This window comes from Prionailurus bengalensis, chromosome E4 (genome assembly GCF_016509475.1).
Source record: "Prionailurus bengalensis isolate Pbe53 chromosome E4, Fcat_Pben_1.1_paternal_pri, whole genome shotgun sequence".
Lineage (NCBI taxonomy): Eukaryota > Metazoa > Chordata > Mammalia > Carnivora > Felidae > Prionailurus > Prionailurus bengalensis.
In genome coordinates, this window is record NC_057360.1 from 65182802 (window position 1) to 65209852 (window position 27051).

At 56.7% G+C, this 27051-nt stretch overlaps 2 protein-coding genes across 3 annotated transcripts in view; both read right to left on the minus strand.

The window, feature by feature from the left end:
* Window positions 1-936: 936 nt before the first annotated feature.
* ACKR1 (atypical chemokine receptor 1 (Duffy blood group)) lies at window positions 937-5761 on the minus strand. Its single transcript, XM_043569064.1, has 2 exons — window positions 2369-5761; window positions 937-1958 (listed from the first exon to the last, which is right to left on the minus strand). Exons 1-2 carry the CDS (start codon window positions 2390-2392, stop codon window positions 963-965), a joined length of 1020 nt encoding a protein of 339 aa, XP_043424999.1. The 5' UTR covers window positions 2393-5761; the 3' UTR covers window positions 937-962.
* A 294-nt stretch (window positions 5762-6055) lies between these two features.
* CADM3 (cell adhesion molecule 3) overlaps window positions 6056-27051 on the minus strand; it is a 29151-nt gene continuing 8155 nt past the window's right edge. The window contains exons 2-10 of one of the 2 annotated variants that reach the window (XM_043569061.1): window positions 17409-17510; window positions 15228-15368; window positions 14597-14749; window positions 13796-13933; window positions 13308-13478; window positions 11090-11180; window positions 10524-10693; window positions 7993-8118; window positions 6056-6319 (exon numbers count right to left, since the gene is read on the minus strand). In XM_043569061.1, the coding sequence (XP_043424996.1) occupies window positions 6201-6319; window positions 7993-8118; window positions 10524-10693; window positions 11090-11180; window positions 13308-13478; window positions 13796-13933; window positions 14597-14749; window positions 15228-15368; window positions 17409-17510 (1211 nt within the window). In that variant the 3' untranslated portion in view covers window positions 6056-6200. The remainder of the gene's footprint in view (window positions 6320-7992; window positions 8119-10523; window positions 10694-11089; window positions 11181-13307; window positions 13479-13795; window positions 13934-14596; window positions 14750-15227; window positions 15369-17408; window positions 17511-27051) is intronic. The other variant, XM_043569062.1, reaches the window with a different exon arrangement.

Genomic DNA, 27051 nt, shown 5'->3' on the forward strand with positions numbered 1-27051 from the left:
CCCTCCCTTTGAAGTGTCTCAACCTTCTGGACTTCTTGATGTTTCGTTCCCGCTACGCATCCCACACAGAAAAGACTCAGCACAGAAGCCGGGGGAAAGAAAACTCATTTGGGCAAGGACTGAGTCATAAATCCTGATTCCACGTCCTGAAAACCAGGACGGAGAGGGGGACAAAGTGGAAGGAAGGGTCTGAGAGAGGTCAGAGCTGGCACACAGGTGTGTGTGGTGCGGACACTGATGGGCAGGCGAGCCGCACGCGGACGAGTGGCATCTCATGCCTGCACCCAGCATGGATGGGTCCCTACAGATAGAGACAGATGCACACCCACGTGAGCACACGCACGCACGCACGCACACGTAGGGGGATTAGGGTCCTGCCGAGAAACAAACTTCAGAGAGATGATTCCTGGGAAGTGGCTTTGGGAATTCTCTCGAATGAACGTTCCCGGACTAAGTGAGGTCCCCCAGGATGCTTCTCTCCGCCTTGCCCACCACCCTGATCTCTAAGCAAAGCCAACAGGTGTCGGATAGAAGGCGGAGAGGAAGGCGGGACGAGCCAGCCAGGGTGGGGAGTCACGTTCTTGGCTCGCTTTCACTCTTCTCCGTTTTTCTCTCTCTGGGGCCTATGGTCTCTATCCCTGCTCTTCCGCAACAGTTTCTCTTCCTTCCTCATCTGCTAAGCCATCTCTTCGAGTTTTTCAGGGGTAGCGGCTCCCTTCATTCTCTGGTGCCTCTTCTCCTTGCCTTTGAGATAGCGGTAGCCTCTAGAGAGAACATCTGTGCGCCCTGAGGGTGTTTGCACACTTTCTCCCCAGGCCAGCTAGAGAAACAGACGCTGGCCGGGAAGTCTGGTGTGAAATCCCTCCCTCTCTCCCTCTCCCTCTCCATTCTCCTTCCTCTCCTCTGCGTCCCCGGATAAAACGAGAAACCAGCAGCTCGGTAAAAGTAGCGTAGACTTTAATTCAGGTTGACAGGTGCGAAGGGAGCTGGGACTTGCCTCCCGGGGGGTCCAGATGAGAAGGCCGTCTTACCGAGAGAGGCAGGGAGGGCAGGGGCGTGCGGGTGGTCTGGTGGTAGAACAGGGCCAGGAGCAGGGGCGTGGCCACACCGTGGAGTATCGCCAGGGCCTCTGCCAGGTGCAGGAGCAGGTCCAGAGCCTGCTGGGCCAGACACGTCGACAGTACCAAGGACTTGGACCTCACAAGAAAGTCCAAGCCCAGAGCCACCCCGTGAGGCCACCAGAAAACAAACCAGACCCACAGGACACTAACGCAGGGACCTGGCCACCTGCCCCACGCTTTCGTCAGCGCCTTGGTACCTAACAAGCCCAGTGGCAACAAGGTGAAGGCGGTAAAGCTGGCCACCACGTGCAAAAGCGGCAGAAACCTGGGGCTCTTGTTGAAGCTCAGGGAGCAGAGTCCACGGGAGGTGTCACTGGCCAGCGTGACGGGCAGCCCCAGGAGAAGAGCCGCTCCCCAGAGTCCCACAGTGAGCCACAGGGTGATGCCCGCGACGTGGCCCACATCCAGTTTGGGGCCCAGGCAGGCGTGGCACCCGATCAGCAGAGCCTGGGCAAAGGCTGAGCCGTACCAGAGCAAGTGTGCCAGGCGGCACAGGGCTGTGCTCTGCACCCCGTTGAGCCCCGGGGCCAGGATGGGCACCACGATACTGAAGAGGGTGCTGCCCACGGCCAGCTGTACGAGGACCGGCCGCTCAGGGCAGACCCGCCAGTGGAAGAGAGGCCTGAGAAGCGCAAAGAGCACGGCTCCCCCCGCAAGGATGCCCAGGACGCTGGCGAGGACGAAGAAGGGCAGAGAGGAGTCGTCGAGCAGGGGGCAGGAGCGGCAGGGGGCGGCGTCTTCCACAATGCTGTAGTTGTAGTTTATGTCATAGGAGTCATTAAACTCATCCCAAATATCTTCTCCCAAGGTGAACTTGGTAGCGTCCTCATCCGCCACCTGGAGGGCATCCCCAAAGGGGACAATCAGATCATCGGCTTACCCCACTGAAGAGTCCGGGGGAATGAGGGCAGGGAGAGGGGGACAGGTGGAGTGGAAGCAGGGGGGACAGTGGGAGAGGCCGGCACAGGGAGCCCCGGAGCCTGGGAGGGAGGGGCAGGGGAGGGGACCGGAGAGCCCCGCAAGAGTCGGACGACGTCAGGGCCGGGGCGCCCGGGACCCGGCTGGAAGTGAAGACGATGATGGTGGGGGGGGGGGGGGCCAGGAGACCAGAGTGGGAGGGAGAAAAAGGAAGAAGAGGGAGGGTGAGAGACGAGGAGAGAAGGAAAGGCGTATGAAGACCACCGAGGGGCAGACAGAAAGACGATGGGCCAAGAGGTGGGGGGCCGCGGGCCTGGCCCCACACTCACCCGGTGCTGCAGACAGTTCCCCATGGTGCCGCTGAGCTCAGAGCAGGCAGAGGCAAGGGCCGGGGACGTCCTGTCGGTGACTGTGGCTCCAAGATAAGTGCCAGGGACTAATGAAGGCCATCAGTTCTGGGCAGGGCCATGGGCCAGGCGGCGGGGGGGAGCGGGAAAGTCAGGAAGCCTTTGCCCCACGCCCATTGCCTGTCTCTCGGCCTCAGGCCCGTGGGGGGCACCAGCCCAGGGCTTCCTGTTTTGAGGTTGGATTCCGCCAGTGGGACCTGCACTCGGGAAAGGAAAAAGGTGGCGACCAGATAGTGGGTATTTTCCCACAGGTGGAAAGGGAGGCTGAGAAGCCAGGGGGCTTTCCAGCCAGGACGGATCCTTCAGGCACAAGGAAGGAAGAGAGGGCCAGGGGTTACGCGCAAGACATAGATAAGAGGCGTGCTGGGAAAGTGGAGGGAAAGGACAGTCGATGACTCTCGCTGCTTCTCCATCCCCTTGAACTGGATCCAGGGCGACATGTTTGTGGGGGGGGGGCGTGTCAGTGGGGCCTGGGGTCGGATCCTGGGGGCGCTCGCGGCCTGAGGGGCCCGTGCACCTGTCTGGGTGGGTGGCTGCGTGCTGTGTGCCCCTCGCACGGATCTGAGTGCTGGGTGCCAGGCAGGCGTCTGGCCGGTCCGGTGTGAGTAGGGGAAGGGCTGGGGGGCAGTTGCCCAGGCTGCACAATGAAGCTGCTTCGGGAAGTGACTGGGTGTCTGGCCACCTGTGGGCGCGGTGAATGCATTCTCCATGCAAGCATGCACCACACACAGTGTGACGAGTCGGAGCAGCCCCTGGGGGAGGATGGGACAGCAGATTTTAAAGTGCTGCCTATGGGGTAATCGCTGTTCATACTTCTGTCGGGGGCTGTCAGGCCTCTGGAGCTGCTACACTGGGCTGCCGTCCTACCAAATGGGAAGTTCCTCGCAGGGCTGGGGGCTTCGACGGCTCTCGGGCTGGCAGAGGGAAAGCATTCGCTCTGCGGACGCGTCCCCCTGAGCCAACGCCTCTGTTCTTCCGCTGCCCCTTCCCCTCCGCCGCTTCTCACGGTCTCTGCTGTTTCGTTCCCCACCCCTGCATTTTACTCTCTCTTGGGTGGGGAGAGGGCCCGGACGTTGGGAGGGGGGAGTCACGGAGCATCGGAGTCAGAAGGATGAGATAGGGGCCCGTTAGGTGACACTATTTCATTCCAAGAAAGCATGGGATGTTTTCACTCAGTTTCACCAGGTAGCTCTTTCTCATCTATATTGGGGTGCGTGTGGCCAGAGGGGGGAAGCAAAGACACACGGTGGGGGGTCCCTCACACAGATGGTTCCCATTCCCCCCAGGGTGTCAGCTCAGTTCAGGTTCAACGTGAGCGGGCTGGACAGTGGCTCTGGCGGGGGCTGGGGGGGGGGGTCTTTCCTGCAGTGGGGTTGACGGTGCCTCTGATTCCATCTCCTCCAGCACCGCCGGGCAGAGGGCAGCGGGGAGCAGTCCAGGGCCCCACCCCGCACACTCTGGAAGGCACGGACCCAGCCCAAGGGGGGCGAACACCCTTCTCTCCCTTGGAGAGTTCTGTTGTTTCCATCAGAGATGCCCTCGGGCGAGCGGCCCGGCAGGTGCAGGGGACACCGGCAGAAGCCCTTACACGCACACATCCCCACGGGGGCAAGGGCAGGAAGAAGGAGGCAGCCGGACGACACGGATAATCCAGATATATTGAGGGTGGCCCCTCTGAGATCAGCACAGGAGAGTTAGAAAGATTATAAAGATACACGATCCCCTCCCTGCTCCCGTCCCCCCACCCCACAGACAGACACACACAGCACGACGGCCCCTCCCCCCGCCCCCCCGTACAAATATGGCTTCTGTGTAATATGGACAGAGTGGTTCAGCTCAAAGAGGAAAGGTCATTTTCCCAAAAGCGGGTGCTGGGAGACAGGGAGCCCACGGGCCTGGGGCCCTGGGCCGCCTTGCTGCTGTCAGGTCGGGGGCGCCCCGGCTCAGGCGGGGGTGCCTGTGGTGCCCGAGGGCCCTGACCAGCGGCTGGAAGATTCGCGAGGGCATTACCTGAACTGAGGGGGGTGTGGGCAGGCCTCAGGGAGGACGTGCTGGAGCGGGGAGCGGGGCCAAGGGGCTCTGGCTCTGAGGCAGGGCGCCCCCAGCAGGACAGGGAGGGCGCGCAACCTCATCTCCACGGCAACAGAGGAAGACAGAAAATCGAAGGCAGGGGTGGAGATGGGAAGGAGACGGGCTTCAGCCCCAGCGCCCGCTGAGCAGGGTAGCGACTACGCACGGGGCGGGGAGAGAAGTGACCGTGGCCATTCCAGGGTCAGTGCCGGGGACAGGCCTGAGGCGTGCATAGCAAAGGCTGTGGCACTGACTCCATGGCTCTGAGAAGAGAAATCGAGGCGGGGTTTGGATGCTCCGTGTCTGAGGGAGAGACGAGATGGACAGCCGAGCAAAACACATTCTGGGACTGTTCTCTCCGCGACGGGCGGGCACCGAGGGTGGCCTGGGACGTGCGGGGATGCAGCGGCAGTCCAGGCGAGGGACACAGCCCGACCAGGGCTCCCCTGCCCCCGAAGCCCTTCCTTCGCGCGTCCTGCCGCCTCCCACCTGCCCGCCTGCCCCGGGGCCCTCTCTCTGTCTCTCTTTCACACGCGCGCGCACACACACACACACACGTGCACACACACAGACACAAGCACAGACACGACAACCACACACCCGCAGAGTTCACATTACTCCCCTCATCTGGGCAGGAAACAGCTCAGTGCAGTGAAGCTCCTTTTAGTATTTTTGTTGTTATGTCTGCCTGGCTGCTGAGGGAACGGGAAGGGGTGCAGGCGGCACAAGCCGGGGAGGAGTGGTTGCCGAGCGATGCCATGGAGGAGTGGTTGCCGAGCGACAGTCAGGGCTCGGGGCTCGGGGCTCGGGGCTCGGGTCAGCGCGAGGGGCCCGGAGCGGCGCCGCTCCCACAGCTGCCGGAGCCGGGAGGGGACAGCCTTCCTCTGCGCCGCCCCCGAGGGGCCCGGCTTCCCCGGCCGTGGAGGGGGCCCAGGGGTCCACGCCATCTCTGCCATCCTTCCTCTGCCTCTGCGAGGTCCTCTGCCAGGACCCACGCCTCCTCGCGGGGGCCTGCATCCTCCCCGTGGCGAGGCCCGGGTCCCTGCCTGGCTGCCTGCCACCTGCAGGTCACGCCTCCTCGGGACCCCCCCCCCCTCGCCCCTCTCCCGCGGTGGTGGAGGAGGTGGGTGACGACGGGGCGGCGCCTGGTTCCCTGTCCCCAGCTTGAGGTGTGCGGCTGGCCAGCAGAGGGAGGGCCCCCTGCGGCTTCCGCCCACCACCTCCCCATCCCCTCCCCGGAGAAAGCCAGGTGGAGGACTCGGGGCTGGAGAGGGCACCCCCCCACCCCACCAGCCCGGCTCAGAGCCCTGTCCTTACCCCTCCGCCTTCGCCCTCCTCCTAACACTCCAGGGCCTTCCTTTAGCTTTCCTCACCCCGGGGCCCCTGCCCCTCCAGCCTGGAGACGGATTTGATTTGGGATTGTTATAAAAATAATAATAACCCAAACGCAGAGAAGCCACGGAAAGGGCTGAGGGCAACCCTCCCTCCCCCCCGCCCTCCTCCCTCCCCATTCCAAACCGAGTACAAAACCGCACCCAAAGCAGACATTCTGTACAGGGGGGTGGGGGGGCCGGGGAGCAAGCGGGAGGGGCGGCCCTGGGGTCGCTCTGTACAAGTCCAGGTTGGTGATGGCCCCGGCAGTCCCCGCGGGGCCCCTGGGGGCGTAGGAGGTGGCTGGGCGCCTCTAGATGAAATACTCCTTCTTGTCATCCCCGCCCGACTGCCCGCCTTCTGCGTTGATGATGGCTGTGTCTGCATCTGGGGCGTCATCCGAGCCTTTGGCCTCGTGTGTCAGGTAGGTTCCTGGGGAGAGGCAGTTTCCACACCTCTGAAGCCCCCTGCCCCGGCCTCGCCCACCCACCGCACCTGCTCCTAGAGCCTTCTTCCCCGCCCGACCCAGTTTGCATCTTGCTGTCAACATCCATCACCTGACCACACCCCCACGAATTAATGAATGCTAACCTTAATTAGAATCTCATTTATAATACAGGCAAAAAAGCGTGCATGTTAGTGCATGTTCGTGTACGTATGTACACATGTGTGTGCATGTGAGTATGTGTGTGTATAGGTGCGTGTGTGTATGTGTGCCTGCATGCATGCGTGTGCACGCGAGTATATGTGTGCACGTGTGTATGCGTGTGTGCATGTGCATGCATGCCTGCACATGTGTGCTCAAGCGTGCATGCACCTGTGTATATGAGTATGCATGTATGTACACGTGCGTGCCTGTGTATGTGTGTATGTGTGTGTATGTGTGTGCACCCGCATGTGTATTGTGTACCTGTGTGTATGTGTGCATGTGTGTGCACCTGCGTGTGGAATGTGTACCTGTATGTGTATGTGTACATGTGTGTATGCACATGTGTGCATAAGCATGTATGTGTGCACATCCTGTGTGCATGTGTGTACACCTGCATGTGGAATGTGTACCTGTATGTGTCTGCATGTGTGCATAATCATGTATGTGTGCACATCCTGTGTGCATGTGTATACCTGTGTGTATATGTGTGTGCACCAGCATGTGGAACGTGTACCTGTATGTGTATGTGTGCATGTGTGTGTGTCTGCACATGTGTGCATAATCATGTATGTATGCACATCCTGTGTGCATGTGTGTGTGTACCTGTGTGTATGTGTGTGTGTGCACCTGCTTGTGGAACGTGTACCTGTAGTGTATGTGTGCATGTGTGTGTGCACATGTGTGCATAAGTATGTATGTGCGCACATCCTGTGTGCATGTGTATGTGCGTATCTATGTGTATATGTGTGTGTGCACCTGCATGTGGAACATGTACCTGTATATGTATGTGTGCCTGTGTGTGTCTGCACATGTGTGCATAAGCATGTATGTGTGCACATCCTGTGTGCATGTGTGTGTGGGTACCTGTGTGTATGTGTGTGTGTGCACCTGCATGTGGAACGTGTACCTGTATGTGTATGTGTGCATGTGTATGTGTGTACCTGTGAGGACACGCGTGTGCACACACACACCCTAGATGGGGACAGGGAAACTGCAGCTCAGCCCTTCAGCAGGCAGCCGAGATCCGGGTCCGCCCAAGCACTGGGCTGCTGGCTAAAGCAGTTGCAGAGGGGAGCGCCTGAGAGGAGGGTCTGTGGGCACGGATAAGGGGAGGCGGGAAGAGATGGTGTGGGGACAAGGGGCCAGGGAATCAGAGGACAGGTAGATGAGAAGGCAAGAAAGTGCAGGACAGGATGGGACAGAGAGGCAGTTCGGGCTGGTCTCTGCCTTCAAGCAGGAGACCCTGGAGGCAGAGCGGCGTGGGAGCAGCAGCTGGCTGAGTGGGAAGATCACCGAGGGATCGGGCTCTACTGCGGGGTTGGTGGCGCTCAGTCATCGCAGCGCTGGCTGCCTCCTTTCTCCTCTCACACTCCAAGGGGCCACTGAGTCTCCAAAGGCCTGCCCCCAGCCCCCTGCTGCCTCCCCACCTGCCCCCCAGCCCCCTGCTGCCTCTGACCTTTGTGCCGGATCAAGTAGTGGCCCAGGAAGATAAGCAGGATGAGAAGCAGGAAGACGATGAAAGCCACGATCCCACCAATGATGGCGTGGTAGGTGCTGGACGACGAGGGCACTGGGCTGGGGTCTGCAGGGAGGGGACGCACACAGTCAGACCTGGGAAGAGCCCTTGTCTTAGAGCACCTCCGGCCATGGGTATCGTACACAGCACAGGACACGGGCCGACATCAGGAGGATGGAGCGCGTCACACGGCAGAGGGGATAAGCCTTATTCTGTACCCTTGTCTGGGACGCAGTAATTATAAAGCAAATTGTGTCTTCACGAATAAGCTGATAAATCTGCTCACACCCGACCCTTTAAATTGTGTCCGTGGCACCGAAGCTTTGGTCCAAGTAGCTTTACCATTTCCATCATTTCTCGTTCTCTCTCTTGCTTCGACTTTCAGCGGGGATCAGAGTATTCCTTCCCTGTCATCATGCCCTCTTCCCCTCCTGCCTGCTTGATGTCCAGACCTGGCTTCTGTCGGGGGGCTTCCCAGTCTGTTCACCTATTGCCCTGAGACCAGATCGAGGAGGTCTGTCTGGTGGACAAAGCCAAGCATTGGGAACTCTGGCAGCACCTTACAGAAGGCGATGCTGTGTAATCACCAGTGCTCCCTCTTTGCGGAGAAGTTTGGGGTTCCAGCTACATCCCAGTCCTCCAGCATGTCTCATCTGGGAGGTCTGGGACTCCAGCCTCACATCCCAGCATCCAGAGGTTTATGGGAAAGGCAAAGAGACCTTCCTTCATGGATGGCCCCCAGGGCTTTCCTCCCACGGCGGCCCACGTCTCCGCCATCAGATTAGAGAAACCGCCCTCCACTGCAGCATTTACAGGGGACAGATCCTCAGAGCACAGCCTGGGCCACAGGCATGCCAAGGACAGCACCAGCTTAGTCCAAGTCCCAAATATCTGAGGAGGCGGTGCCCAGGCCCAGGGCATAGGCTGGATGTGTCCAAAATTGCATTAGCTGTAGATATAACTCCTCCACCCATGGGAGAGCCACTGTTTTCCCACAGACTCTGCTTGAGTCTTGAGGCCTCACTGACTCCTTATGTATTTTGTCTTTCCTACCATGTCTGCTCAGGCTTGACTGGGCAGCTTTTTGGTTCCTTGCCTGTCTACGCCTAATTTGAAAAGAAAACATTTACGCTCCGGTTTTTTGGTGTTTTTTTTTTTTTCTGCTCTGCTTGGGAGGGAGGGAGAGGATGGGCCTTGGGGCTCCATGACATGATGGGGTGGGTGTGAGGGTGTTAAGGCGGAAGAAAAGGAGGGAGGTTACCCCCGTCTTTCTCCCAAGCAGTAGGTGATACGGTCCACATTAAAAATAATAATAATAATAATCCTGGATCTTTGTTCCAGGGGCTATGGAAGCGGAAATCTCTTAGATAAACACAGCTTCCCACGGCCATCAGTTACAGATCCCTGTCTCTAGGTAGAACTCCATTTCTTCCTTCCAGGCTGGTGGCGTCAGGACTGCTTAGGATCCTCCTGGAGGAAAATGCAGGACCCCCTCCTACCACCAGGTGTCAGCACCGAAGCAGGCATGTCCCACAGACCGCTGGTGGGGGTGGGACCAGCAGGAGACCAACCACAGGGGCGCCAGAACTTTCTCTCACTGCCAGTGCCATCAGAGTTGGCTGCCGGAGCTCTGGGGGCCAACACTGGACCTCAGCCTTGCTGCTGGCATCCTACAAGAGCTCTGTCGTGCGGAGGCAGCTCCCACACGCTGAGGTCGGCCCGTGGAGCCAGAATCACCCCATCTACACAAACATCCTCGTCCCAAGGTCTCAAGTCTCTTATCTATGGGAGCCTCAACTGCCATCACCCCGCTGATTTAACGGGCATTTCCAATAAGGGAGTCCCTGCTGTTCCCCCGACAGCGGATCTCCCCTATTCTCAGGAAAGGCTTGTGAGGTTTTCTGGCGGGACCCCACTGCCATTGGGTTCTTCCAGACTTCTGCCAACTCTCCAGTAAAGGGACCTCTGTGCTGGCCTGGCCCTCCTCCTGAAGCTGGGTTTTGTGGTCACACCTTCGGGGAGAACTTCAGAGAAGAAGCGTCACTAGCGTCTCTGGAAGACAGGGCGTCAGAGGAAACGCCCTGTGCCTCAGCCGAGTACAAGCCGATCTCCGTGCTCTGCCTCGACCCACTCTGCTGTGGCCACGGTCTGACTGGCCACTGGACAGGGAAACCCCCACAGCTGCCCCGGAGAGGCTCTGGGGCCTCTGCCAGGGCGGGCGTAGGGGCGCGGGGAGGGGGAGCGTAGGGGTGCGATGACGGCATCGTGTGGGCCACCAGTGCTAACCAGAGGCAGACCAGAGCCCGCTATTGTGTTGATTGTCCCGTATTACACATTCCAGAGTGGACCCAGAGACCGAGGCCCGGGCCCTCCCATGGCGGGCTCCCGTCCACTCACTTGGCCCCGTGCATGGCGAGGGCTGCTCTCAGGAGATGGAGAGGCGGAGTGCGGGGTGGACGGAGGGGGCTCACCGTTCACGTTGAGCGTGTAGTAGGCCTTGTAGCTGCCCATGTTGCTGGTGGCCGTGCAGCCGTAGGTCCCGCTGTCGCTCTTGTTGAGGAAGGGGAAGATCAGGGCACTCTCCTGGGTCATCTTTAGCGGGGGCACACTGCCTTCCTTCTCCCACAGGTACTGCTGGGGGCTGTGGAGGCAGAGAAATCACACGTGTTAGGGGGAGAGCAGGCCGGGGGGACAGAAGGGGCACAAAAACAATAACTGGGCAAAGGAAGCCGAGGACGGTTTGACGAAGGCTCAAGGAGTTACAGGAGCCACAGACACGAGCTGCTCGGAGGGAGGGTTCGATTTGAGGATGAAGGAGATTTTCTAACTTGTGTCTGACTGTGGCTTGGTGCCCCTGGGGACCTCGGGGACAGCCAGGGGGTGACCTTTTCTGCTGCTTTGTAAGAGAAACAGTCAGAGGATGGATGGTGCTGGACAGGGGAGCAACGGTAGGAGGGAGACGGGGACGCTCTAAGGGCAGATCACAGTCTGAGGCACAGAGGTGTGGCAGGGGCAGGAAGAAGGTGGATCTTCTTACACGGGATTTCCGCGACCCTCACAGTGAAGCAACAGCTTCTGGCCCTCGCGGGGATGCGGAGGGTCTGGCCTAATCTTCGCCGTTGGTGTGTCTGTGGAGAAGGAAGTGATGTCAGGGCAAAGCTGTCCCAGCGTCCAGGAGAGGGCCGCCACCTCACCGTCACCAAGCCGTGTATGACAGCCTTTACCCCTCAGGAGCCTACGGGACCAGGGACGGGGCCTCCGCCCTTTGCCTCTTGCAAGCCAAGGCCACTGTCGCTGCCGAACGTGCGTGAGACTCGCACTGCAAACTCGTAGAGGTAGGATTTCTGAAGGTCTGTGCTTGGTGGGACCCGAAGGGGCATCCTAACAGGGAGCTGAGGAGGGTTCACGGGTGCACCCGTGCCCAGCACATAAATGGGACGTAATCCACATTTCTGACAGACCAGTGAACTTGAACTTGGGTCATTTATTGAGCTCACAATCGCTCAATCCTCTCTGCTCTGCACGGGAGTTTAAGCCGGGGGTGACACTTGCACACAGAGCATCATTTTTAGCGGTCAGCCCAAAAGTGAAGGAAGAGCTTTGCAACAAGAGACAGGGGTCATATTTTGGCTGCAAAAAGGCACTGACACGATATAGATGGGCTCTGTGACGGAATAATGGCATCTGCCACTGGCACCATCGGGCTGCTAGCATGCTAGGTCCAGATGGCCTCACAGAACAATGCAACCAGATGCCGGTTTAGAACAACAGATAAAGAGGCCAAGCTTCCCCTGAGGACAGAGCCAATCTTAACACCCAGTTAATGGACGTGTTTCCATCAGATCAAACAGGACAAAAAGAATCAGGCCAGATGAGAGAATGGGGGTTCCGGGGTCCCACAACCACAGAAAAGCCTAGCACAGTGCCTGGGGTATGGCATTTGTTGACTGACTGCTGATCGCAGTTGGGCCTAGAGGGAGTCAGTGCCAGATGGCCTGCTACCTAATAGAGAAGTCTTTGGGGTTCAGACAGGGGAGGGCCCTCGGAGCCCTGGACAGGGACCAGGGCCTGGGGGAAACGACCCCAAGGCCAGGGGTCCCCACGCTCGTAACTAATGAGCAGAGAGGCACCTCACAGCGATATAGAAGTTTACAAAGTTCTTTCATATATTTTCCCCTCGATCCTCACGTTAATTCCGTGAAGTAAGGGGAAAAGCCACTGAGAGGTGGCGAGCTTTGGTGAAAGACACACAGCTAGTCACTGGTGGCACCACAGCTGGGATCCGGGCCAGCTGCCTCCAGCTTGCGAGTCTGCCCAACGGAAGTGACGTCACCCCAAACCTGCCTCACGGTCAGCAGTGGGCTTCAGCAATGGGTCTAGCAATTAGTTTGAAGAGCACCGATGTTGGTCCTGGATCTTCCATAAAAAAGATGAAGCACTGGAATTATTTTGGGAAAATGGCCCGCCTCTAGATAAGTTAGGACAAGAGTAATTCTGTCTTCTGCTTTTGTACTTCCTTTCGTCTTGGTTCCTCCCACTCGGAAAAGTTCCAAATCTCCTGAGGTGAGGGTGGATGTGCCCTGTCCGTACTCAAGGCAGATTCCACAGAGAGATGGGGACCCTTGGAAAGGTTCAGGGTAGTGACTGTGAATCCCAAGAACACCACAGCTGGGGCAGTCGGGAAGGACCGCCAGGAAAATCTGGGAAATCACAGTATGTTGGTCTAAGAAGGGGCCTCGGTGACCGCCATGTTCATTTTCTCATGTTACAAATAGAGAGTCAAGCTCGACGGGGTAAAGCTATTTCCTCAACCCCCATGACCTGGAAGTGGTGGAGGGCAGACTAGAACCTGCATCTTCTGACTCCTGACTTGTCACACGTACACCACAGTTTACAATCTGGCTGCATCAGCCTGGCCTAGATCGGGGCTTGGTAAACTTGCCCTGTGGGCCAAATCCTGCCAGCTCCGTGTTTTTGTAAATAAAGTTGTATTGGAACACACCCACGCTACTTCGTTTACATACCATTTACGGCTGTTTTCCTGCAGCAACGGCAGAGTGAATTAGTTAAGACCACGCGGCCCCCAGAGCCTAACATGTTTGCTCTTGGGCCCTTTACGGGACAGCTTGCCCGCCCTTGGCCTCGTGCTGTCACCTCGTGCTGCCATCTCCTCACTTACCTGTGCCCACCCCGCTTTCCTTTCCCCACCCCCAGCTCATACCTGACCCCGCTCCCCCCACAAGCCCACAACATACATAGAACCTCGATGCGCTGAGAGGTGGATCTGTCAGCCCCCTTTAGAGATTCGTGGTTCACAGAGCATACGATGTCTGCCCCGTCATCGTCCCGGGAAACCTGGAAGGTCACTGAGCTGCTCACGGTGAAGGTTTTTCCGTTGGGATCTTCCTGGACGCGGGTTGGTTCCCCTGGAGTGCAGAACAGACACGCACACGCGCACACACGGGCGCAGAGTGAGCCCTGGCGCACAGATACAGTGCGGGCCCCACGGGAGACGTACAGATGGTGAGTCTCCACTTAGACACACTTAGAGAGTTGTGAAATGGTTGTGTACACACAGGGAGAACGTAGCCCTAACACACACATACACACACACGAGTGTGCACGGCATATCTGTCCTTCTCCTCCTGCGGATGTGCACACACACAGACACGGAGACACGCACACCTCTCTTCCTCCCCCGCCCGGCCACCTCCTCCTGAACCCCAAAGCAGGGGGGTCTTACCGTGGAGCTCTTGGTCACCTTTCCTCCAGGTCAGCTGGGCTGCAGGCTTGCTTCCAGAAGACTGACAGTTTAGGGTGGTTGTTTCTTTTTCCCGTAATGATGACTTATAGCCAGAGATTATGGGCTTCTGTGGGATTCCTGCCATGGAGCGGGAGGGGGGGGGATGGCCAAGATAGGAAGGAGAGGCACCCTCAGGTGACCTCAGCTCTCCCTGCAGAGATGGCCTCTCTGAGGGTCAGGATACCTGGGTCCTGCTTTGGTTTAGAGTGGGTAGAAGACTAGAGAAATCATGTTTGTCTTCGGCCTCCTCCCTAAGGACCAGTAGGGAAGGTGTGATGCGTGACCTGACACCCCACCGCGCGGCTGGGTGGCTAAAGAGTTGGTGGGAAGCTCCGGGGGGAGAGAAGGAGATGGAAACATAGGACCCGGAGAAGAGCACGTAAGCAGCTGCGGTTACTTGGACATTATAATCACGCGCAGCAAGCACTTCCCCTGTTTCCCTCCTCCGGTCTTGGGAGGCACGTGGATGTGGATGGATGTTAGCATCTGTCTGTCATAGGTTAGGAGATTCAGGCTCAGAGAGGGTAAGGGGTTTCCCCCAGAGCAAACAGTAAGTAGAGGAGAAAGGGCTAGATAGAACCCAGAGCGCTTTGCATTTCCTTCCGTGGCAAAGGAAGCACGGACTGAACTTCTCCCCGATGCTTGGAGACCTGGCCTGGCCCCTGGCTGCCTCAGGGGCTCACCTAGGAGCTGGGTTTGCCAGGCAGCGTGCTGAGGAGCCCCTGGGGTGGGGAGCCTCACCGAGCACGGTGACGAGGGACTTGGCGGTCCTCACGGGCATGGTGAAGATGGAACAGGTGTACTCGCCCTCGTCCGCCAGCGCCACGTTGCTGATGCTGATGCTGAGCTCGTGCGGAGTAGATCTGACCAGCTGGATCCGATTGTCACGGAGGGCTGGGAAAATTGGCAGAAAGGGGGGGCGGGGCTTTCACCGGCACCTGTCATGCTCACCTCCCAGTCCCAGGCTAGCGTCTTGGGGAGAAGGGGTCTAGTGTGGTCGACGGCAGGGGACACGGCTCCAGGGACTGAGCCGCCTTTATGTCCCAGCCACTTTGCTGAGCCGCCGGGGACAGTGGCCTCAGGGACGCTCAGAACAGTAGACTTGGATCTTGTGGGCTTCCTCGTCAAGTCCGTGGGGGCAACTCTGACACCAGCTAAATCTTAGGGCTCCTCTGGGGTGTAGGCATGCCGGGACCCTGTAGGACCATGCACGGCTCAGGTCAGAGCTGTGACGCCGAGATTTCTCTGGAGTCAGTTGAAGAGCCCAGTGTGCTTTCCTGGTGCTCAGCCTCTGGACCGCAGGTGCACCTGCCCCAGCCCACAGTACCCCCCCCCCCCGCCTTCCCCGGAGACAGGAAACTTGGGGCACTACCTCTCTTCTCCCCAAAGTAGAGAGTCTGCTGGGCCGGGTTGGACCACTGCAGGGATGAGTCCTCATGATCCTTCACTTGGCACTTGAGCACGACGGTGCCACCAGCCACCACTGTCTCATCAGACGTCCAGGGCTGGCTATCTGCAGGAGCACCAGAGGGTTAGCCTCGTGGGGAAGCCCTGCCCCGCCACCCACTTCTGGGCCAAAGTACCACCTCCTCTAACCCAGACCGTCCAAGGCCCAGGCGTCTGCGTTCTCTGAAGGCGTCGTTGTGGGGCGCGGGGGAAGGAACAGAGGTGGCGGGGAAGGGGAGACAGACCTTATTTCCTCTTGCTTGCAATCCACAGAGAAACAGTCACCTGTTGGACGTTTGCTGAGTGAACGGACAGGGCCACGGCATTTAGAGGAATAGAGGCGCCCAAATCTACACACAGCACTGTGCACGTCTCTTTCCTGAGAGACGGCACTTTGAAAGCACGCACACGCACCTGCCTTCCAGGCTCTCCCTTCCTGCCTCCGGCCGCAGGTGAGAGCGAGGACAGGAGAGGCGCTTGGGACGAATAACCCCGAAACTAAAAGTGAGGAGGGGCCAAGCCAGCCTCGGGTCCCCCATTCGTTGACATAAGAGGGAGCTGAGGAAACTGTGCAAGAAGTAACAAAAAGAAATTCAACAAAACAGAAGAACCGAAACATTTTGGCACGGACTTTGCCCCTCCTCCCACCGAGGCTTCCTTGCATCGGTAACTCACATTTCTTCCAGGGTCAGGACAACCCGCCTCTCAACACACCAACCCGAATGACCCCCCACCCCCCGTGTTATTTTAAAGAGTAAAGGATTAAAAGTTTCCCTTCCGTGCGATGGCAACGCTTTCTCACCCCTCTCTAGTCAAATTGAACAACAACAGAAAGGACGAATAAGGTATCGGATGGATGGGCCATTTGACTCCCAAATGTGCCTTCTAGTTGGCTTCGCCCGGCCCCCTCCCCGCGTGACACTCGCTTCCTCCTCCACCCACCGTGGTTCCGTGTTCCCCTCGGCGTGGATTCTGCTCCCAGGGTGGATTCCCTCGTCTCCGGGACTTTCTGTGACCCCCGTGGCAGTGACCCCCACAGAACTAAAATAAACAACGCCTTCCAGCTCTGATTCCCAAGCCTCTGTAGCATCTCTTCTGTGGGCACTCACCTAGTTGACCAGCACCATTCTTCTCTGTCTAGGAGGCCAAGAGACTTACTTCCTCCAGTCCCTGATTGAGTAATTTTAAACAATCCCCAAGTTCCCTACGGCGCTGACCTTACCCCTGCCCTGGCTGGTATTCCTTTCTTTTTTGGCTACCGGAGCCCCATTTCCAAGAAATGCATAATGAGTGCTCCTCGCAGAGAAGGGGCCCCTGAGGAGTCAAGGTGGCCTGTGCTGGGGTTGACAACAGGAATCCTGCTCCAGGGGGGCTGTCTACACTCGGGAGCACAAAGTCTGGCCGCTGGTTTTCGTGTTTGGAATCATAACAGAACTGAGGGGGATCTTATGGGATCACGGAACCCGATTCCCTCATTTTATGGATGCAGACAATGAGGCAATGGAGGTGGGGTGATTGCCTACGAGCGTTCTAGAATCAGTGATTCCAGGTGGGACTGGAACTCGGTCTGACTCTCTCAGTGCAAGTGGCCTTCCCGTTGGAATGCTCCTCAAGTAACCACCTAACTTGAATCTTAAAACTACGATTTTTAAGATTAGTGAGCCAGAGACGGAGCTGGCGGAGTAAACTGGGCCGTGATTTATCCCTGAAATATCTGAACGAAAAGGGCTGGGAGACCTTTCATTTACTGCCAGCCGTATACCAAGTTTTGACGTGTTCTCCCTGGGTCCCTTTGAAGAATTCTACCTCAGTTGTGTCTTCCAGAACCTGTTTATCCTGAGTAATACACGCCTCCTGGCGTCCTTTTATTTTTGGAAAAAGGTGTAGAGATGCAGAGGTCTCTGTACTGGAGTAAGGGAAGAGGCGTAGGCGCGAGAGGGGTCGGTGGTGTGGAACTAAGAGCTAAAATGTCAGATGGAGGGGAGAAGGCGCTGTGCGGTAATGAAGGGAGTGGGGACAGAGGGCAGAGGCAGCATGAGTGGGAGATGATGTGAGGATGTGGTGGAGGGAACCGAGGGACATCGTGACGAGGGGCCTGGATTCTCACCTTGACTGGCCAGCATGTCAGGGCTGCTCCAGACTGTGGAGCTGATTGCCTCGCCGAGTGGAGCCAGAGTTCCCAGCTCCAAATCCTGCTCCTGCCAGTAGCCTGGGGAGAGAATCTCCATCAAGGATGAGCCCTACACACTGGCTGCTGCCCTCGGGACACTTGGGTTGCTGGGGGTGGGGAGAGGACAGGCCCCTCTGGAAAGCGGGGCTCTCCCGGGATCCCTTCTGAGGAAGCGAGTGAGGTCTTCCTCCGGGAGGCGGGGGATTTGCAAGGAGGGTGCTAAGTGTCACCAGTCAGCCATATAATGTCAGAGCCCAAGGAGATCTGAAAGATCCTCTGGTCCGGCTCTCCCACTCTGCAGGTGAGGACAATGGAGCCTACAGCGGTGAAAAGTCACTCGGTGAGGGCCATGCCAGCAAATGAAAGACTGTTCATTCCTTAGCCAGGATTCTTTCTGCTACACCACAACGGCAGGTTTAATAATCAGGAAATACTTTCACTCTTCATCCTTTTAATAAACCTGTGAAACACACCCGCTGGTCTTATCATTCCTGTAATGCAGCGCGGACGCAGAATGCAGTGATTTGCCCAAGGTCACACGAGCCGGAGGACACAGACTGGAAGTGAAACGCCGGATCCCAAGCCCAGAGCTCTGTTACTTTCCAGCTGAGGCCCCGCCCAGTGCGGACGGGGCCGCGCGGGGCTGCAGGCCGCCACCTGCTGTATCAGGTGCGCCGCTCGCGGTGTTCCTCCTGCCCCGCCCCCTGCCCGCTGGGTCTCCCGGACCCTGCTCCCTGCCCGCCCCGGCACAAACCCCAGGGCCCGAGTCACCGCCTCTCTTCCCGGCCGGCGGCCCCTGGACCCGCCGCACGAGCGCTGCACAGAGCCCGCGGGGCCTGCGTCCCCGGCGCCGCCTGAAGAGGCGGAGGGACAAAGGAACCCGCCACGCGAACCGGCCCGAGTCTCCCGCCACAAGCCACAAGCAGCCAATCAGGGACGCAAAGCGCGGTGACGTCATCGGCTGCCGAGCAGAGTCGGGAGCGGCGGCGCGTCCCGGGCCGGGAGTCGCGGGAACTTCTCGGGCGGCGCGGGCGCCCGGCCACCAGACGGGGCACCGCAGCCCGGGGATGCGGGACGGGGGTGGGGGCCCAGCCCGAGAAAGAGGCCTGAAGAGAGGGGACGGGACGCGGTGGGGAACTGCGAGGTCCGAAGGAAAGGGGAGAAGGGACTGGGGCGGGAGGAGGAGGAGGGGAGGAGGGGAGGGGAGGGAAGGGGAGGCTAGGGCGAGAAACTGGGCTAGGACCCCGAGAGAGAGAGCTTCAGAGGGTCACCACCGGCCTCCCTGGACCCCACACACATCCTCCAGGAGATCTGAGAAAAGACTCTCCTCCAGCAGGAGAAGGGTTCAGGATTGGGAGGGGGGAGTACAGAAGACAGGAAACCTGGGACCCTTAGCGAGAAGCAGGCAGCAAAGGGGGCGCGCAAAGTGCTGGTGAAGAGAGGCTAGAAGGCTGAGGGTGTCCGAAGGAGAGGTGGCCGCTCAGGGGCCCTGAGAAGCAGCAGCGACTCCGCCGCCTTGCGTGGACATCGGGGCTGCAGGCACCCTGACGCTGGTGAGTGTTTCCTCTTTATTTTCCAGGTTGCGTGTTTGTGGGCGCTTGGACACACGGTGGAGAGCCAGACTGGTTGCACTAAAGCTTGGGATGGTGGAGTGGATTGGGAGAAGCCGGGGAGGGCTCAGTGCTCAGCCCCCCAGGACCGGTTCTCTGGGCACAAAGGAAGCGCTAGCCAGGCCTCTGCGCACGTGAACGGGGCGGGGTGGGGGGGGGGGCGCATAGCCATCTCCTACTTTGGCACAGGACCTTCAGTCTGCAGGATGGGTCTTCAGCCCCGAGTTCATTTAATGTCAAAACAACCCTGAGGCCCAGGCAACTCGACAGAATCGCTTTGTAGAGAGGAGGTCTTGAGGGATCCAGGGACTGGACCAGCACACCCCTCAAGAATGCCCTGTCTCCCTTGGGGCTCTCAAAGCCTTTTCAACAGCTCTCTTTTCTTCGTGTGGCATTTCCACCCATTGTACTGCCGTCACTTGTTTACCTATCAGGCTAAACCTGGTCTAAACTTCCAGCTGGTTAACAGCTGGGGCCCGACCCACCGTATTCACCTTTGTGTCTTCAGCCCTTAGTGACCTTAGGCCTCTCGGCGCCTTCGATGGGCTCTGGTCTGGTGGCGGCTCATCTGTCACTCCTGGGGCTGTGCTCTGCTGTTCTCCTTCAGGCAGAGGAGGGGCTGCCCACAGTGTGGACTCAGTCCCCACTCCGCATTCCTTCTTTCGTCTGTCCTCTCCGGCTGCCTTCTCCTCAGTTGCTTTTCTCCCTGCATATCTTCTTCTCATCTCTCCCCTCCCCCTCCATTTTGCCGGCATCTTCTCCCCTGAATAGGATGAACACCTGAAGTGGTCAGGTGGGGCATTCAGACCAGACTCCATTGTTCAGGTGAGGGGACTGATCACTAAAAGGAATAGTCTCCGATAAATGGCATCTGTCGTCCAGATGTCCATGGAATTCACTCCAGTCTGGTTTGTAGCGTGTTTTAAGAACTTGATGAAGAGAGAGCTGTTTTAGGTGTTTTTTCTCTTTTCTTTTCTTCTCTTCTCTTCTCTTCTCTTCTCTTCTCTTCTCTTCTCTTTTCTTTTCCTGCTGGGATGATATTTCTCCCTCTAATTCTGAAAGGGACTTATGATCTCACGTCTCCTCTTGAAACCTATCGGGTGGTATGCCTGAAAGTTTTCTCACTGGGTTTATAACATTGTACGCCTGTAATGATAAATTCTGAATGGCCACTCTCCTGGCGGCGGACGAGCGATTGCAATGCGATTAACAGAAACATGGGTAACTAGCAGAAGTTATGACCCGGGCTGCGAAAGTCTTGGGCCTCTGGGTTCAGATTGTGCCGGCCATTTATGACATCAGCATAAATTCCTCCACTGGACTCCCGACTGGAAGGGAGAACTCTGGAGCACTCTGAAAGGGTGGCATGGCCTTTGCGGTGGAATTTGCGAACGTTCTGCTCAGGCAGGGTCATTGGAAGGAAATGCAGACACTGGACCACAGAGCCACCAGTGAGGGGCGCCCAGGCTCCTCGCAGGGAAAAGCAGTGAGGAGAATTCCAGCCAAATGCGCCTTATTGTTTTCCTGCTTACAAGCCTTCCCGTTGTCTGCAGGTCACATCCAGATGTGTTAGCCTGGCCTTCAAGATCCTGGACAGTCTGATGTGACCATGCCCTTCAGCTTTGTCTTTCCTTTACCCCACCCGTATCCCAGACATGATGCCATTCTGAGGTCTTTCTAGAAACCCTTGGCTTTCCTGCCTACATTCCTTTCCTGCCATAGCCCTGCTGATAATGCTCCCCACCCTTCCTTGCGTTAAGCTCTTCCCGTGCTTAAAACCTACTCTGTGTGGCACCTCCTTTGAGCAGTCTTCCCTGATTGTCCCAGATGGAAAAACTTTCTGGTTCCTCTGACTTACAACACTTTATGTACTCGTCTTAAATTATGCGTCACTCTGTGTTGTGCTCCAAGTTTGGCTTCCCTCTTAAGTGATAAAGATTCTGCAGGTAGGGTTGACATCCGTTCGTCTCTGCGTTCAGTACTGGCCCTAAGGCAGCATGCTGCACATAGAAAGTACTTAATAAATACATCGTTAATAAATGAATCAGAGGTGATTGGCATCTTCTATTGTAAGAACTAGGCTCAACATCTGCCAGTGGAGAGGAAACAGCAAAACCAAACAGGATAGGAAGAAACAGGACAAGGAAGAGGGTGGATCATCCAGAGGCTGAAGCCCTAGAAAACTTTAATGTTGTGCTCTGGTGCGAATCGATATTTACTGATCACCTTGTGTGTTTCAAGATCCAAGTTAGGGCTCTATATTCATTATCCAGAACAACCCTTTTAACAGGTGTTATTATGCATATGTGAAGGATGAGTTGACTAAGACTCAGAAAAGTTCAGTAACTCGTCCATATGATGGAGCCGGAGAGCGTGGGGATGGGATGGCTGTCCACCTTAGACCCCTCCGACTGCAAAGCCCAGACAGACTCTCTGCACAGCTTGGCTGCACCACCGCCCTCTGCAGAAGCGTGCATTTCGCGTGTGTGGTCCTGGTGGTGCAGGAGTTATGGGGTCAAGGTTCCTTTCTGCCATCGCTGGCCGGGGGCGGGTCACCGAAACAGTATTCACACTGCTCGCCTGCAGTCGAGCAGAGTAAGTGTAGCAAGATGGGCACAGACGCTTGTGTGGTGATAGGATGATTTGTGCCCACTGAATGTCGTTGTTAATTGGGTTTCTTCCATGTGTCTTCATCTATACCTCTGGGGGATCCTTCATTCACCCCTAAGAGCCTTACAACGGGGGACTTCTCAGTTAACCCAGCAGCAGATGTGTTTAGTTAAAGCTAACAGAATCCCCTCACGTTTTCCTAGCAGTCTGATGTCTGGGCCGAAGACAAAAAGAGTGTCTTGTTTGCCCTCAGTTGCCTTGGGGGTTCCTTAATTCTTGGTTTATTTACCCAAGCGTTCCAGTATCTTTAGGACTCGTAGTATTTTAAAGGACAAAGTAGCCCTTTCATCCCCCCCTCCATGTCCTTCTGATTGATTGTTCCCATTAAGAGCCGCCGAGGTGGCTGTTGGAGACTTAGTGACATGCCCTTGAAAACACCCGTGACTCGTGTTGTCTCATAGCACATGCCTCGCACATAGTAAGTGCTCAAGAAATATTTGTCGAATAAATAGACGGGTGGCACGAATGAATGAAAATGTAGCGTGTCTCCACTCCAAGCGATGCTGGGAGGGAAGTCTTTGAAAAGGTGCCAGCGTATCTACCCCCTGATTGCTTGGTTCATGTCTCCCCTGCACGTCTGCTGTGGGAACCTACGGTGCATTGCCCTTTGGCCTGTGACACGGTCACAGGTGCACGTGCGGGGTGCTGGGACAGGGACAGAGCTCTCTCGTGTGACCGCTGCTGGCCTTGCTGGTGCCTGGGTCCAGAGCTCCACTTCCCTGATGAGAGAAAGCCAGCTCCCCGAGTAGGAGTTGATGATGGTGATGGTGATGATGATGGTGATGGTGACTCAGCATTTCTGTAACTCCAGAGTTAAAAATACTCTGCGTCCCAGCCTACTTGTTATTCCTCACGACTACCATGACAGGTGGGTGGAGGAGTGTTATCTCCAAGGGAAAAACACGCTGGGGGCTGTGGCCCAAAATACTGAGGGGACCCACTTTTAGGATCGTTTTCCTACACCCTTCGCTGCCCCCCACCGCCCCCCCCCTCCCCCCGGGCCGGGTGATCTTGCCCTGATTCGTCCCTGACCTGAGCTACGTGGTGAATCCCTGTGTACATTTGGTTCACACACAGAAGAGAACGGGCGTGGCGAAATCATGGAACTCGGCCCCTGGAGCTTTTCTCTTTGCCCAGAGCCACGTTTTCCTTCACTGTGAGCGTCTGATTCTTCACTGGGAGGACGGTGGGCCAATCCCGGCGGAGCCCTGACTTAGGTGCTCACTCCAAGATCTGGGGAGCGTCACTTTAGAACACGAGACCCTGATCAGATGAGGAACTCTGTTCGTTCTTAACTTTTACTCGACTCGCAAGTTCCTCTTGCGGCTGCTGGGGATTCTGCTCTCTCGCTTCTGCCTTCCATCCCTTTCTAACTGTCCTGCCCCGAGTGTGCCCCGAGCGTGCCCCGAGCGTGCCACGGCGCAGTCGGGCAGAAGCTGGGGCCGCAAGCGGTGGGAGTTACTCTGTCAATTGGGACCGTCTGTCTTTCCAGGTGTATTTCCTGCTCGTCCTGTTGCTCCTTGGGGAGGGGCGTCTGGCCCCTCACAGGCTGCAGGATCTCCTGAGGGGTGCCCCAGCTCAGCTCACATGTGCTGGAGCTCAGGCTTGCTTCAGAGCTTCAGAGCTCGGCCCCGCTGCAGCGACCTGCAGCCTCCCTCACCTAGGCCTTCCCTCCACCCTCTCTCTGGCTGGGCCCCTGGGACCTCTCTCCTTGTTGCCTCCCTCCGTTTCTGTTGCTGTCTGGCTTTTCCTCCTGGAGCCTTGTTTATCTCCGTTCCCTCTGGCTCCCGGCAGCCTCCCGGGCCTGGAAGGCACTATTCTCTCAGCTTTGCTTTACTGTCCCGGGAGGCATGCGGGATCTGTGTGAAAATAGATGGTAACTAGAGGTGGGGAACAGAGCCTTCACTAGAAGTGGGGCCTGTCGGGCTGATTTGCCCCGTGGCTTGGTGAAGCGTGGCCAGGAGGTTCAGACATACAGAACCAGGAGTCCTGCACTATTAGATAATCCAAGAGATTGGGGTTTGGAAGGGGCTGATCCAGGCTCCAGTAGGTTTATTGCTGAATGTTGGCAGATAGATGCCTTTCGGTTCATTCCTAACCAGGTCGTTGAAAATGAAAGGCTTTTGTTTCCTGGGCTTGGAATGGTGTGTGGCTAAGCTTTTCCAGGCTGAATGAGGAGGAGGGAATCTTTGGGTTAGTTGGCTAGCTGGCCTGCGGTGGGCGTAAGGGTGGGGTTAAAACAAAAAGCTTATCTGTGTGTTAACCCTCTTTTCACTAAAACCAAAAAAGCCCCCCAAAAGAAACAAAAACAAACAAACAAACAAAACCCCACCCCAGACAAATTTAGTTATTCCAAATGTTTTGCTGTATCCAAATGTTAGAAAAAAAGTAGCGAGCTTCGATATGTCATGAATAAATATATTTTGTCTATTTCCGAAAACCCAGCCATCAATTTGCATGTCTGGTCATTTTCTACTGACCCCTAATGGCCAGAGGTGGGTAATCCTAAGATCTTTTTGATTCCATCGGACGGAGGACGGAACTGATATCCTTTCTGATTCCTTACTGCCACACTTCAGCTATTCCTCCCCTCCTTCCGTTATGCCTAATTTTCCCCCAAATATTTCCCCTCTATCATTCTTAGAAGCATAGACTTTTACAGCCGATAAGAATGCGAGGTAGCATCCAGGGCAAATCTCATTTTTTAAATGTCTATTTTTGAGAGAGAGAGAGAGAGAGAGAGAGAGAGAAAGCAAGGGAGGGGCAAAAAGAAGGAGACAGAAGATCCCAAGAGAGCTCTACACTGACAGCAGAGAGCCCGATGTGGGGCTCGAACCCACGAGCTGTGAGATCATGATCTGAGCTGAAGTCAGATACTTAACTGACTGAGCCACCCAGGTGCCCCACAAATCTCAGTTTAAAGAAGAAAAATCAGGGACACTTCAATGGGTTGAGCGTCTGACTCTTGATTTCGGCTCAGGTCATGATCTCACGGTATGTGAGACCCAGCCCCACGTTGAAATCTTCCCTGACAGCGGGAGCCTGCTTGGGATTCGTTCTCTCTGTCCTCCTCTCTCTGCTCTTCCCCCACCCTCTCTCTCTCAAAATAAATAAATAAACTTAAAAAAAAAATAAAGAAGGAAAACCACGGCTCAGAGAGGTTAGGGAATTCGTGCAAGGTCACACAGGCAGTGTCTGGGAGCCGTGGTTAGAAGCCCATCTCCCATGGTTCCTGTCATTTGATAGCAGCCTTGTGGGACAATGAATTCAGAGGTTAAGTTGTCAGCTTGTATGATTTTACTTTCCGTGACATGAACCCCCCCCCCCTGCTCCCCAGGGCTCTGTGTATTGCAGTGAGGCCCCCCAGGACCTCAGACCTCAAGGGAGGGAAATGCTCCTAAGTGCCAGGCAGGTTAGAGGCGGAGTGAGGTGGGTGGGGGCTCCTGCAGCTGTGAAGAAGGGCGTCTTCACAGACTCAGGGCCTGACTGGCCGCTTCCGGCTCTCATGAAAGAGGACAGCAAGGGGCAGAAGGCACTGCCATGCCCGGAGCTGTTAAAAAGGCTGACTGAGGACAGGCTGTGTGCGCATGCGTGTGCTGGCATCTGGTGGGGCCGGCTGCGGGATGCTGAGCTGACCGTGAGGAGGGAACCGGCTCCAAGAGAGGAGAAAGCAGAGGAGCGTGTCCTATTCTGGAGCTGAGGAGAGAGAATAATCTGGAGGCAGAAGTGGGCTTGTGGTAGGCTGAGGGGGCCCCTCAGAGGCTTAGTTAAGATTCCAAGGAGCGGAGACTGAGAAGTGGGTGGCAGAGAAGGAGGTGGGGACAGCTGTTGCTTTGATTTGCTATTGAGTCAGTGTTCTCGGTGCATTAGCACTGGGAGGGAGCCCTGGGCTGGCCCCCAACCAAAACAAGCCCCTCTGTAGCCAATACTGTGTTGTAGCAAGAACTGCAGTTGGGAGACAGAGAGGAAGGGGATCTGATCCCCAAAGAGCCCCTTCCCAGCCTTAGCTCTTGTCCTTCCAGGACTAGGCTGTGTTCTCTGGACAAGCGTCTAGTGTTCTGCACTAAGAGGCTGGGAGGGGATGGGGCAGAGCAAAGAGGATGTCTCAGTAAGAGCTTGGGGGAGAGTGGCTGGGGTCTGTGCAGCTCAGAAGGCGGGGCATGACATCATCCCCGTGGGTGGTAGCTCTGAACTGTTTTTCGGAGCGCCCTTTGACCCCACCTCCTCATTCCCGCGCACACACACAGACATCAGGACAGGTGCGACCCGGGGTCTGCATGCTGATGCAGCAGTCAGGAAGCCGGGCTTGGTCTGAACTCTTACACGTCCCCCTGAACCAAGCGCAGACACTTCACGCTCCTTCCCTAAATTTACCTTGCTGGCGTAGAACTGGGAAGCATTCTCCCATCTTAGAAAATGCTTGGGAAAGGAAATGTAACAGAGGCAGTGTGGGGTACGTGAAGGCAGAATTCTGTCTAGCTCATGGGAAAATAGGTTTACGGGAAGGTAAGGGGCTTTCCCGTAAACTGGGAAGGGGCAAAGTAGGGCAGGGGCGTGGGGGAGAAACAGAGTGGGCGCCCTGGGGAGGAGAGACCGCAGTCCTGGCCGCAGACCCTCCGTGCCTGCTCAAGGGCGTGGATGGACCCCCTTTCTCAACAGGCTCAACTTACTTATCTGCTTTGCTCGTTATGTCCTACTTTAGATATTTCAGGCTGATGGCTTGGTGTGTGGGGGGGAAAGAATGCTGTGAAAAAGTTTAATTTGTTAGAAGTCAGGCAAGAAAGGATTCATCTCTGCTGGTTCTGGTTTTATGGACTTGTTTTTACCGTTTCCCTTCACTGGGTGATCAGAGTCGAGGTGTGGATGGCAGGTTCAGGGCAGCGGTGAGGAGCGTGACATAAAGAAAACCGTGCTCTGCGCCACACGCCTACACCGCTCCAGCCCCCTCCCTCATCCTAACAGATTTAGTCTCTTCCCTTTCCCGTTTCTCACCTAAAAAATGTATTTTCCAGAGGGTGGCACATTGTCCGATTAGCCTTACTTTGTGCCTTCCTGGGGGATTCTAACACTTCTGTGAAACAGACACTTTCTTCCGAGTCTGCAGACCTCACAGTCCCCAGAATGGGGACCCACCGATCTCCTGTTCTTTTCTTAAGCCTTTGCTGAGTATCTTCTCTCTGATGAGGGTATGTACTCAACTTTGTTCTCCAAAATGCGTACACATCCCAACCTAGTTATACCCTCTTTCTCATTCAGCCTGTGCCCCTCAACACACATGACAGGCTACAGCTTTCACTATT

Bases quoted from the DNA above. Each gene is read 5' to 3' on its own strand.
- ACKR1 (XM_043569064.1), bottom strand. From the start codon at position 2,392: ATGGGGAACTGTCTGCAGCACCGG. The intron at 1,959-2,368 runs GTGAGTGTGGGG...GATGCCCTCCAG, and splicing joins GGAACTGTCTGCAGCACCGG to GTGGCGGATGAGGACGCTAC.